We start from the raw sequence: 13459 nt of genomic DNA, 5'->3' as shown, positions 1-13459 counted from the left end.
TGAAAAAGACAGTTTCTATTTAAGAAAAGGTTTGCTTAGTTGTCATTTTTTCCCAGAAGGCTTTGTGCTAAAAGAGTGGCTAGAGTCTCTTTTCTTGCTGCCAGTTTTGAATTCAGGCCCAATGTAATAAAGGTACATAATAGTGGGTTTTTTGCTCATGTCAGCTCTCAAGTGTTGAGGGAAAATTAAAAGAAAATGATTGAGTGAGGTGAGGCTGGGATCTCATCTTAAGTAATCAGAATGTGTGCCTTGGCAACTGCTCCCTGGCTGGCAAAGTTTCAAATTGTCCTCAGGTAGAGAATACCTTTGTTCTGTAACTAAACGATGTTTTATTTAATAAAATATAGGACTAATCAGAACACATTTTTGAGTTCCTTACGCCTGTTAAAAAAAAGGAAAAAAAAAAAATTAAAAAAAAAAATCTGTCCTCTGTTCTGCCGGGTAGTTGGTGAGTGGTTTGGCCCTCTGATATCTAACACTGACTGGTTACACTAAACACTAAACTGCAGGTGTTTGTAATCATAATTCAGATTTTGTCTAGATTAATTTGTGGTCACTGGAGAATGTGTTTGCAAAGTACACATCACCTTCTTATTTTTCTTGCAGGGGACTACGGCCTACCACAGCCTTGGTATTTCCCTTTGCAGGAGTCTTTCTGGCTTGGTTCTAGAAAACCTGAAGCTGAAAAAACAGCAACAGCTGATGGTGAGTTCATGTAAAACTTTATAAATAACTTGAAAACTGCTAATCTGCTTAGAGTGGCTGTACATTAACATTTCCAACACGCAAGTTGCTGCAAAAGTTGGGGACAGCCATGTAATAGCAATCTCAGCAGGTGCCTTTGAACTTCTAGTGGCCTGCAATTACTAGAGTTGAGAGAGGTGAGTCAGTGTTCCATCTGAGAGCCTTTAAAGCATGAGTTAACAAGCATCATCAGCCTCCCACTCTCTAACTAAAACCTTTTGAGACATTCAAGGAGTTCTTGTTGCCCAACAGAGCATTTGTTAAATTAGTCAGAATGAAACAGTGATGATGTGGGAGTCTCAGTGTAAATAACATCTAGATGGCCTGAAGTACTGTGTTGATAGTTTCAGTAATGCATTGTGATGATTTATGCTCCTGCAGAGCTCAAATTTTAAGACTACCTTCTTTTCCACAAAGTACCTCCAAAGAGGAAGGTAAGTTTTAGTTCATTGTGTCGGATATTTTTTTTTTATATAGAAAAAGCTTCAGAATCAGAAGGTTGTGTGGATCAGAAAGCCGTGGATGAGGAAAGGAATGAAAGCAGAACAAAGAAATCTGAAGAACCTGAAAAGGCAGAAGAAAAGAATGGCAACCAGGGGAAGAAGGATGGTAAAAACAAACAGTGTAAACACAAACGAGAAAAAGAACTCGGCGAGCAGGGGAAGCCTAAAACAGATGTCCAGGACAAAGATGAAATGAATAGTAAGGAGAGAGAGCAATCTGAGTACTTTTCAGACACCGTACTCATTGTACTTAATAACCAAGTAGACATGGGGATGATTGGAGTCATTATAGAGGATACTATGCAATTACCAGAGCTAGGCTTAAGAGAGGCACTAACTCTCCCAGCTACTCTCTCACTGACTTTCCTACATTTGAGGTCTCATAATACTTTAGCTGCCACCCATAGGAGAGTTTCCTTTCGAGAAATCTCTGTAATTTGTTTTTTACAAAGTTAGCGTTCTTGCTAAGGGAAGCCTCCAAGGGGCATACGCTTACATCCTAGAATTAAATAGAACCATAATTTCCATAGAAATACTTCTGCTGAGAAGAGTGTTGTTCCCTCCTGCCTCCTTTCCCCCCACACTTTTTTTTTTTTTTTTCTTTGTGCCTCTCTTGAGTATGCCTTGCATCCCAGGGTAAAGGCTGGTTTCAAAGGGATTTATCTGAAGTGCTGTGTATCTGTCTGTAGCCTTTTCTGATGCTGACATTAGCCACCGCCTAAGTATTACTGAAAGACCTGTCTTGTTTTTAAGTGCCAGTGTCATCTTTTGTGGAGAGTTTTCTGCATGTGGTGCTCAGAGGAATGCATATGGATTCTGTAGCAAAAGTAACCACTACAGACAGATCTCCCCTGGGAAGCCAGAGATAAAAATAGGGTCATCAGAGCTCCTCACGTAGGCACTGAGAACTTGCATTCAGCATGAATAGAAACAGGACAGGACTTCAAAAGAAAAAAGACAGGCAGAGGGCAAAGGTTACCCAGTCAATCTTCTAGTACTGCCTTATCTTTGTGGTGCTGTATTCATCAGCTCCCTGGTTCCAGCTGCTACATGGCCACAAAGGAAGGGCTTGCCCTACTGCTGCAGGCACAAAGAAGCTTTCCTTTCCTTTCAACCAGCTGTACAGGAACCGAGAGAAGGATAGAGATGCCAGGAGTAGCCCTGGTATAGTCCAAGGATACTTTTCAAAATGGCCTCATGATAGCACTGGTACTTCATGTAATAGTAATGGGGTGGGAAATAGTTATAATGGCTTGACTCTGGTGCAGACCAGTACTAGCAGAAGCAGACAGTATACTTTGAGTATATCGCAAAACCCCCATCTGCATCCCCTGCAAGTGCTGCTGCCTATTGCAGACCTAGTTTGTCCAAAATTTTTTGAGGACATAGAATCAGAACAAAGGAATGTTCTTGCACTAGATACCTTTTGAGCGATGCAAAACTGTTACTGGGGGAGATCATCAGCATTTGCCTCAGAACTTGTCAATTAGTCTTTCAGGTCCACTGAGTTAAAAGCCTAGACTCCTTCAAAAGGCAGAAGAAAAAGTATTTTATAAGCATGGTTTTATTTCAAATAAGTCTACCTCATCTAGATGAGTTATTTCATCTGCTTCTTAGTATATATAGCTCTCTAGTGCACAATGTATCCGGGACTTTTCCCAGGCATTGTAATAACAGAGTCTTAAAAACCACTAATGGAGGTGGGGCTGGTTTCACCCAGATGGTATTGGCTGCTCTCCACACAGGCCTGCTGGGTACTGAATGATTTAAGTAAGCTGCAATTGCAAAACAACCTTCCTGCAAAGCCTTAAGTATTCTTTGTAAACAAAAGTGGACAGGAGAGTGGGGGGGTGGGGGGGAGGGTGTCTTTACTTAAATTTCTCAACTCCCATAATTCATATTGCCTAGGGGCTTCATTTACTTAAAAGGAAATTTGTTTTGTCTAGAAGTTGATACAATAAAAAATCTGATGGTGCTATTTATGATAGTGCATTTTTTTATCCTGAGAGATAGCCATTCTGTGTTCCAGTTCATGTTAGGTACTGTCTAAGTGTTGAGCTGGCCTCAGCAAGGGGGGTAAATTTCACCTACTAGGATTAAAGGCAAATGTTGTTTTTTAAAAGCATCATGGTAAAAGAATGCACAGCTGGGCAGATTATTTGAATGGCAGATTTCAGCCTGGCTGGAGAGGCAACATGCTGCTTGTTTAATGTAATCTCTCTGCCTATCTAAGTATCTGTAGACAACTGTCTTAAATAATCTTCTGCTACACAGTGTAAACAGAAAGCTTGTTCAGCTCCACCTGATCCAGTGAGTTTACCTCTCCACAGACCATTGTACTTCTGGGCTCCTTTTCTTCTATTGCTCATATCTGGGTGAACCAAAGTAAATTGCAGTTAAGATTTTTTTTCAGTTAGATACTGGTGTGACTGGAGAATCTGGCCCTGGCACATGATGCTATATTTTACTGGGTTACTGTTGCCTCTGCACTTACAGGTTTTTTCATTATCAAAGAAAGGATAAACACATCATTGAACTCTTTTCTCATTCATGGTTGGTTTTTTTTGTTTTGTTTTGTTTTTTGCTTTTCAAGTAAATACCTTCTGTGAACCTGAGCCAACAGGACTGATTCCAGGAGTATGCATTCAGAACCTGGTGAAGATTTTTGCAAACAGGCCTAAGCCAGCAGTAGATAGGATGAATATGACTTTTTATGAAGGCCAGATCACCGCCTTCCTTGGTCACAATGGAGCAGGAAAGACAACCACCATGTAAGTCTGTATTTTAAAGCAGAAATCCCTAGCAGTGCTCTGAGTCCTGAGGAGCAGCCTTCCCTTTTCACTTTTCCCTTGTCTCACCATGCCTGCAGCTAGACTGGCACGCAGCATTAAGTTTTTCCCAGACAGGGAAGTGCTGCCCCTAGACAAAGAGAAGGCATCTTGGACTAGCCAAAGCTCTGAGAGGAAGGCAGTGAGTGAGTGAAAAAAACAGTGAAATTATAGAAAGTAAGAAGCAAGTATTTCCCCCAGCATTCATTTTGCATGTCCAAACTCCCTGTAGGTAAAAAGGGAGAAAGATCTTCTGACTGATAAAGCTGAGGACTTGAAGGCTGACACAGTTTGCACATTTCTGAATTTTCTGTCTGACTTTTCAATCATGTTTTTTTTGCCAAGGTTTATAAATTCATACCCTCTTTAAACAAAGTGGTTGTGTACATTCAAGATTACACCCATATTAAAGTATTCCTTTAGTTCTACAACCCTGGAGTCCCAGACTTCAAGACTATATTTGGCAAAATAGGATTAATTGGTTAACAAAGCATTTAATCAGTCTGTGATGAGTTCACCAAATGTCGAAAGAATGGAAATGTTTTGGTACAATGCTCTCTAGTTTTTTAATTTAAAAAGACTTTTATTTTAGATGCACTGTAAATTGCCTTCAAAGTTTTATAAATGTTTTGTAAATACTTTTTATTCTCTTGATGAAAACAAAAATGTCTTGTGCTTTGAAATTTTGGGAACAAAAAAATCCATTATACCATCCATTTGCAACCTAATCTTCTGCCCCAATCCATCTCACAGAAAATAAGGGTGTAGGGTATGTACCAGTCAGCATGGCTAGAGACCTTAAAATATAACTGCTCCTACTGGGCTTCATTTTAGACCCATTTGTACACAGGAGTGGTGTAACATGCTTAGCAAATTACTCTAAAACAAAACCACACAGTCTGGTTTATCAGAAGTTTAACGCATTAGCAGATCCACAACATTCTCATTATAGTAGGGCAAGTGTATGTATATGTATGCTTTTTCATTAGAGTTTTCTTCAGAGCCCATAATAAGAAGTCATCACACTCCATCTAGTGGAATCATGCAAGATGTCTTAATCTGGAACAGGATGGGTGAGTGGGCATTTCCTCAGTTTGTTTTTTTATTTTTCCCCAGGTCGATACTGACAGGCCTCTTCCCACCAACCTCTGGAACTGTGCTGATTGGTGGCCTCGATATTCAAACTCACATGGATTCCATTCGACAAAGACTAGGAATGTGCCCTCAGTACAACATCCTATTTAATCAGTGTGTATCATTCTATTCTAGCTTTCAGAGTAAAGGTGTCTGAGTGACTTATCACAAAAGCCTGTGTGGTTTCCCTTGCTGTGCTGGCAGTAGGTGTATCTCAGAGGTACTAACTCTCAACCCACCTGTAGGATAGCTTTTGTTGTTCCTCAGTAGAATTTTATTGCATCATTTAGCTGGGAACAAAGAAGGCTGCAAAGAAAATGACTGTTGTTGGTATTGTTGTTTTATGCTGTAGTATGAATTGGAAGTTCAGCCTGGGGATTCATGCACTATACTTTAGGACACTTTTTTTTTCCCTAAAGGAGAAAAATCTGGACCAACAGTGCAGCAGCAGGACATTTTTATGCCCATTTTGCACTACACACAACAGTTGGCTACCTGATGAATTGCATCCTCACTGCCATCAGTTTGTGGTCATCTCAGCAGCAGTCTTTCTTCCTCAGTGCCGTTGCACATGTTAGATTCCAATTTATTATGGCTTATGGGTAGTTTGATTCCTGCTTTGCCTGTTCCTCTGGTGGCAGTTTCTACTTTGAAAAGGTGGAGAAAGCTCCTATGGCAACTAAGTGAAGCGTGTTGATATTAAGCTGTATCTGTGATTCAGATTTGGGGTAAAGCAGCCTCTCCTCCTTCAGCAAAATAAAGCTATAGCTTTTTTTTTTTTTTTTTTTTTTTTTTTTTTTTAAATCTGCTTTGTTCAAGTTGTCTTGGTGCCTTTCTGTCTGATTTCACAGCCTAACTGTAGAAGAACACATCTTGTTTTACTCCCAAATGAAGGGGAGATCCAGGGATGAAGCTGAGCAAGAACTGGAAATGATGCTAGAAGACATGGGCCTCACTCATAAAAGGAATGAAGAGGCTCAGAATTTGTCAGGTGCCCACCAGATTTTTTTGAAGTTTCTTTTTCTTGCCTTTGAGTGAAGAACTCAATACTGAGTTCCATGTTGAAGGCTGTATTTTGCCACATCACTGTGCAATAGGGCAGTCCTCACTCTCAAAGAAATTGCTTAATGGAACTTCGCAAATAGTAAAGTTGACACTACTTTTCCTTAAAGTTTCTGCTTTCTATACATATGACAAATTCAAATATACTTAAAATTGTTCTATTTAAATGAATATGTCAAAAATATATCCATCAGTGTAAGAAAAAACAAAAACAAAAAAACCCATAATACAAACAGCGAAATACAATGTCTATCATTTCAAGGCAGATGAAATATTATATTACCATAGGATCACCAAGGTTGGAAAAGACCTCCAAGATCATCTATTTCAGCCATCCACCTACAACCAGTATTTTCCCACTAAACCATGCCCCTTAATATCACATCTAAACATTTATTGAACGCAAGCAAGCAATTGGTCCCCTGATCCCCTGTTTGGGTCAATGCAAATAATGCAGAATACTTCTTTAATGCTACAAGTAAAAGTTCTCTGTCCTCTTGTAGGTGGAATGCAAAGGAAACTCTCTGTTGCCATTGCTTTTGTTGGTGAAGCGAAAGTGGTGGTCTTGGATGAGCCCACTTCTGGAGTTGATCCATATTCTAGGCGATCTATCTGGGATCTTCTGCTGAAGTACCGCTCAGGTAAGAGGCCTGAATGAGTGAACTAAGTTTTTTAAAACCTGTCACAGACACTGTACAGATACAGTGCCTGCTTTTGTAAACAACTATTTGTGCAGGGTATACATGCAAATAGGGATTTTGAGCAGACTGCTATGGGTGTGGAAAACCTTGAGTACAGGCTGTGGTATGGAAAAAAACCCTGTATTAATTGCTGAAAATTATGCACCATTTTGAGTTCCTGAGAGTCTTTGTTCCTTCAAGGCAGAACCATCATCCTTTCAACCCATCACATGGATGAGGCAGACATCCTTGGAGACAGGATAGCCATCATATCCCAAGGGAAACTCTTCTGCTCAGGCTCTCCTGTATTCTTAAAGAACTGCTTTGGATCTGGCTTTTACCTCACCCTGGTTCGCAAGGTGAAGAACATCAGAACTGGAAGGAGTGTAGTAAGTATGCACTTCTATCCTTGCATGTATAATCTGAAAAGTTCATGTTCATGCACTGTACCAAGGTAGAAAGCAATCAAGTGCTGCTTGAGACTGTAAAACTGACTTCAGAATAAAGAAAGCGATGACAAAGTTCGGTAACACCTCATGAAATTATATAGCTGCATGAGAATATCTGTAATGATATTATCTGATTTTATAAATATAAATTCAACAGGGCCTGCTAAGTGGACATGAAGCCTTCAGTGCTCTATAGTTCACTTTCTTCAGTTGTGCATGTTAAAGCATTTACTTGTCAAGTTGCCTTTGTGCATATTCTGGTCTTTCTGCCTGAAGTACACTGGTTGTAAACATGGTGTTCTGTTGGAACTAGGCTCAAATACCAGGCAAGTAGAAATTTAATTAATAGCTAATCAGCTTTCTACAACTTGAGAAGTATGGATCTGGATTGTTTCTGCTGTTGGTAGCACTTTCAGAATTCATACCACCGTGATCTGTATACTTACAGCCACTGCTCTTTGCATTTCCTCAGGCATTTGCATGTAATTTAGAACTGACAGACACAACTTGTGCAGGAGGATTTGTGTTTGTCTGTGTATCTTAATCCAGTCCTCAAATGACTTTCAGTGTGATATGTTCCAGTTTACATACTTTTCACTGACTCAAACGGGTCAACCCTTACATCTTATTTGCATGTATCTGAAGAACTTTCATCTTTCCTTCTGTTGCTTGTCTGTGCCAGTCACTTTGTAGCTGTGGATCTCAGTGCTCCTGCTCCTGTTCCAGCTGTGCACACAATGGCGAAGAAGGAACTCAAGAGCAGGAACTAGGTGGTAAGAAGTGAGATGGTTTAACATTCTGGCACATGGCAATGTCTCCTATTGTGCTGTAGTCTCACCCTACAGATCATTGCTGCTGAGGTCCGCTTTTCCAGCACTTGTCTAACATTTGTATAGTAACAGTCAATAAAGTTTCTTCATGCTTTTACATATCATTGTCCCTTTTCAAGAGAGCTACATATATAGTCTCAGACACAGCTGCTGAACTGCAAGTTTGAGTGCTTTGGAAGTACAGACTAAATTTACGACTCTGCACCAAAGTATGTAATTTGACAATGAAGCGTGTCTAGAGCAAAGAAAAGTGGCTCTTCCTAGAAAAAGCCATTTTCACCTTTATATGTCAAAGAAATTAAGTAGGTATTCCTGAAAGTCTTGTGTTTTGCTACAGACCTGAAGTAGTTTCCTACTATGTTGTTCTTAAACCATAATTAGCAACGTGGCCCTGTCTATCTAGTACAGAATTAACTTCAGATATCTTTAAGTTACATCATAGAACAGTTTCTTTTTGTATGGTACAAGTAACAGCTTCTGAAATCATGCTTAGTGTGATTATATATTCATTCCTGGAGCACTGTTTTGACTTTTCACAGGCGATTTGAATGAACTAGCAGAAGTAATTCATCATCATGTCCCAGAGGCAAAATTAATTGAAAATATCGGTCAAGAACTCGTTTACCTTTTGCCCAATAAACACTTTAAACAGCGATCTTATGCCAGTCTCTTCAGAGAACTGGAGGAAACATTGGATGACCTGGGACTTAGCAGTTTTGGAGTTTCAGACACACCACTTGAAGAGGTAATAGATTAAACCATTTGCTGATCTTTACTGTAAGTCCCCAAAACGTTTTCTGACACTGTTCCTGTTCTTTAACAAATAACCTTAATAAGCAATACTGAAAAGGTATCAACTTTTTTATTAATCGCACATTACAAGATGGTTTATTGTGTTTCCGAGATCAGGTTAATGTTCTGTTCCTAACCAGACGTGTTTGTCTGTGGCAGGTTTTCCTGAAGGTCACAGCAGAAGCTGACACTGAAGTGCAAAAAGCGGGTATAAATCTAGGTATCAGTATTTAATAAATTTTCTTGTGGTTGGTCTGTATTCTGAATACCAAGTTTTAAGAAATTCTCACCAAAATACATTTGGTGAACAAACACCTGTTTTTAGGGCTGGACATGATATATGAGAAACCAGATGGTTAGCAGAAATACTTTTACTTGGACTGAATGAGGTCCTTAGCTGTGCAAATAAAAATGTAACATCTAGACCCAAGATGTTGATTGTTTTTATAAGAAGCATTTTGCTGACCATTAGTCCATAAAATACGTACAGAATTAACTAGTTAATCCAGCCGAGTAAGTGTGATGGTACTGGGTACAACCACACTGTAACAACTGTAATTAAAGCAATCTGGTGATGTGATACATACATTTGTTAAGATCTGGAGCTCAGCGAAATGTTTGTGCTGTCTGCATGTATGGAAGTAATTATCTTCTCTGTAACTTTTCATCTGGATTGCTCCTGTTATTAAGTGTATTTCTTAACATAGGAGACACTCAAGAAAATGATTCTACTCGTGGCAAAATTTCTACTGAGAACAAAACAGCTGAACAGACCCCAGTGGAAACCAACGACACTTCTCGAATGCCAGTAGGCATAGCAGGGGATCAAAATGAAGGCAAAGGGTCTCTGCAATACAAAGGTTTTCAGCTTGTACATCAGCAGTTCAAAGCACTGTTCATCAAACGGTTCTACCATGCCTCCCGCAGCTACAAGGACTTCCTAACACAGGTATTGTCTCATTGTTGGTGTCCTTTACTATTTTCCCACAGTTTTCTCAATCCTGCCTTTCCCAGCACAGAGGTAGGAATTTCTAATTTATGGTTCCAGCTGTTCTGCCTCTCACTGTTTTTCTTTCTGCCTGTAATCAGTAGTCCTTACCAAGTACGTGATTTAATTACTACCAACCCAGTATTTTCTTTTTAACACAGTACAGTTCTTTGACAACCAGAGTCTTAACTGAAATCATTGGAAATGAAATAGCTGGTGGATGGCAGCTAAACCAAATCCTGCTGTCCTGTCTTCATTTTTGTATGAGTTGTATACTGTGTCACTCTACAGCACATATCTGAGTGTGATCTTTTCCTGTCCCCTGCAGATTGTTCTGCCTGCCAGTTTTGTGTTGCTGTCTTTAGTGCTTACAGTCATTATTCCTCCATTTGGAGAATATCCTGCCTTAACTTTAGACCCTTGGATCTATGGACAACAGTTTACTTTCTTCAGGTACGAAGAATCAGTGAATAAATGTATATCTGTCATATACACTCACTAGCATTTAGGATCATGAGGCTCTGCCTTACCAGGCTATCCTCATTCTATGTAGAATAAGAAAGGAGTAATTCCACAGCAAATCTCAGATAGTATGAAACTGGCCCAAGTGGGGAACACAGCTGCTAGTGTATCTAACTAGCATTCCTCAATTGTAATACTGTATTTGGTGCTCTCCTTTTCCTACCCGAGTTCATGACCTCAGCACTGAAGAAGTTAGGTATCCTAACAGGAGATCCAGTACAGTAAGAAATCTGACTGTTTCTGATATGCTACTGAATTACTCCTTTATTCATTATCTTACATTACAAGGAACAAGATTGAAATCTGTCTTTTGACCTGCGGTAGTTATTTATAATTAGTATGTATGTGAATACAGCTTTGAAAACAAGATGAAAGCAGAGAATCTTAGGTTTTGTAATGTTGCTGCTTAGCTGTTTCAGCCCATGCTCCATTTTTTGGCTAGTTGATTCTGAAATATTATCACCAGTTGCTTTATGTATATTGTAGTTCAACAATGTGAATTTTTTCAATGGAGAAAGTCTCATCTTATTCCCTTAGCAATGAGCGTCCCGGCAGTGAGCAGATGGTCTCCCTCACTAATGCTTTCCTAAATAAACCTGGATTTGGAAATCGCTGCTTGAAGAATCAGCCTCTTCTGTAAGTTGCCTGCTAGTATCTATTGAAATAGACCCTAGTAGGATATTGCCAATAGTACTGGAGCAGTGGAAAAAGAAATTAGTTGGCTTGACGTTTTCCTAGAGCCAATGCTTCAGATTTGTTCTAGGCAAGAATATTTGGTCTTGGGTCAAAAATAATAAACAGCAAGAAAATATTTTCTCTGAATTAAAAGCCAGTCACAGTGCTAGATGTGAATGACTGGAAGCTCTTGTAGCCTGGTATTAGGAATTAAGCAACTTTGAAATGTGTGAGTAAGATACTGGAATCAAGCCCAGATCTTCACAGCTTCCCTGGTATTTTCCACATGTAAGTCCCTTCAGATTCTTCTTGTTCCCTGTGATGTTTGGAAGAAACTGCTTCATCAGCTGCTTGGATAGTGAAGTACCAATAGAGCAGTCTTTGTGATTCAAAGTTATTTTCACTCTGAATTGAGAATTGCATCAATAGAGCTCTTTATTTAACATTAAATTAACATTAAATTAAGGCCTATGCATCCTGCCTTGGAGTATCACAGTGACACTCTTCTTTGACATTCATTTTCTCCTGCCTTTCTCTCAATCCTGATATCCAACAGCTTGATTTTTCTGGCTATTTTCTCCTCTTTTTGTGCAGAACAAACCAGGAAGAAGAGAAAAAAAAAAAAAAAAAAAAAAAAAAAAAGTGTGGGGGGTGAGATAGAAAAGGTACTGCACAACTAAGGAGCAAGGAAAAAGTCTCCTTGCAAAGGTGTCTCCTCACTGTGGTTTTTCTTTGTACTAATTCGTCAAACAGCTCCTGTGTTTCTTCAGTTTCCTATCTTAAAGTCATTAAATTTGGCAGTTTGGAGGGAGATTGTACCTATGTTTATCAAGGACTAGAAAGTGATGTTATTATTCATAAGTCACTAAACAACGTCTGAAGGTGTCTAGTGAAAACACTGTGATTTTTGTAGATTCTTGATCTCTTAAAATTTCTCTCTGCACAACTGAAAGACTCTTCCTCTACCCAGGAACTACCCATGTAATAACATGCCTACTGCCTGGAATATACCTGCTGTTCATCCTAATCTCAGCAGCCTCCTGCTGAATCAGAAGTGGAGCTCTGAGAATCCTTCGCCTTCCTGCAAGTGCAGCACTCACAAGAAACTCATTATGCTGCCAGAATGCCCTCCAGGAGCTGGAGGCCTCCCACCACCACAGGTAGTGTCCCTGTGTCATTGATCCTTTTAGAAAATTTTTGCAGTAAGTGGTGGAAAAGGGATTAGTGTTAAGTGTCTTGCCATGGAAATATACATAGAAGGAACTGAATATGGTTTTTAAGGGGGCAGGAACTGTTGGAACTTAAAATTCACTTCTGGAGGTATTAGAAAAGCTTACACATAAAAATCATATGAGATTTGATGACTGGTTTCATTCAAATTGCAAACATTTCATCCAGAAAAACATCACAAAAAAATTAACAATCAATCAAATATTAAAAAACAAACAAACAAAAAAAACCTCTTAATTCTTGCCTCAAAAGAACAATTCCATTTAAGTGATTCTCTTTCTTCAAAACATAGAAAGAGGGAGAAGGGAGGAAGGAAGGAAAAATGTCAGACTTTGGAAAAACATGAAATTGAGTAGTTTAATAAAGAATGAAGAAAATGAATGATAAATCAATCCCATTTTTTTTACATGTCTTTTAATTCTTTCTCTAGAAAGAAACTAGTAAGCAAGTGAAATGAGTGTTTGTGTGCATGTACATGAAGTTGAGTAGTTTAGTAATCACTGATCCTATGTAGAGATGAGAACTATGTTCCCAACTGTTACTATCAATGAATAGACTTAGTAATGTCCTTTGTAAAATGTGCTTGAAGAGCACATAAAATTGTTTGATGAACAAGGGAAAATTCTAATCTGTTGATTACATTTTCTGCATATTTTTCCGATCATTTAAAGAAAACAGAACTGCAACCACTCTCATAGCAATAGCTCACTTGTTTACTATCTCACTGTGCAAACTGTTCCACTTTAATGTTCATGTTTGCCAGGCTTGCACACATTAGCAAAATGACTTACTAAAATACAGTTTTTTATGCTTATGGCACAAGGTTAATCAGTTTCTAAATCCAAGTCCATGGTGTGTTCTATTAAAAGAACCACAGTTTGCTTTGGTTTCGCTATCACTATTCACAAAATAACAAAGCAAAGTTTCAAATATCTGTAGAGCTCTTCTGTTTAGAGAGGAAAAGAAAGGAATAAAGTAGTTACATCATGATCTTATTCATAGCATTCAAAGATATTTCTTAT

The 13459-nt window shown here is 38.9% G+C and overlaps 1 protein-coding gene across 1 annotated transcript in view; it reads left to right on the top strand.

The window, feature by feature from the left end:
• The window catches only part of ABCA4 (ATP binding cassette subfamily A member 4), a 65295-nt gene that overhangs the window by 35935 nt on the left and 15901 nt on the right, over positions 1-13459 (top strand). Inside the window, exons 19-32 of the mRNA XM_072342719.1 lie at positions 607-705; positions 1222-1446; positions 3841-4018; positions 5192-5323; positions 6061-6200; positions 6775-6912; positions 7153-7340; positions 8083-8173; positions 8770-8975; positions 9182-9230; positions 9730-9971; positions 10339-10463; positions 11070-11168; positions 12178-12367. Of these exons, the coding sequence (XP_072198820.1) occupies positions 607-705; positions 1222-1446; positions 3841-4018; positions 5192-5323; positions 6061-6200; positions 6775-6912; positions 7153-7340; positions 8083-8173; positions 8770-8975; positions 9182-9230; positions 9730-9971; positions 10339-10463; positions 11070-11168; positions 12178-12367 (2102 nt within the window). The remainder of the gene's footprint in view (positions 1-606; positions 706-1221; positions 1447-3840; positions 4019-5191; positions 5324-6060; positions 6201-6774; positions 6913-7152; positions 7341-8082; positions 8174-8769; positions 8976-9181; positions 9231-9729; positions 9972-10338; positions 10464-11069; positions 11169-12177; positions 12368-13459) is intronic.

The sequence above is a fragment of the Excalfactoria chinensis genome, chromosome 8 (genome assembly GCF_039878825.1).
Source record: "Excalfactoria chinensis isolate bCotChi1 chromosome 8, bCotChi1.hap2, whole genome shotgun sequence".
NCBI lineage: Eukaryota > Metazoa > Chordata > Aves > Galliformes > Phasianidae > Excalfactoria > Excalfactoria chinensis.
This window is presented reverse-complemented; position numbering and strand designations above follow the sequence as displayed.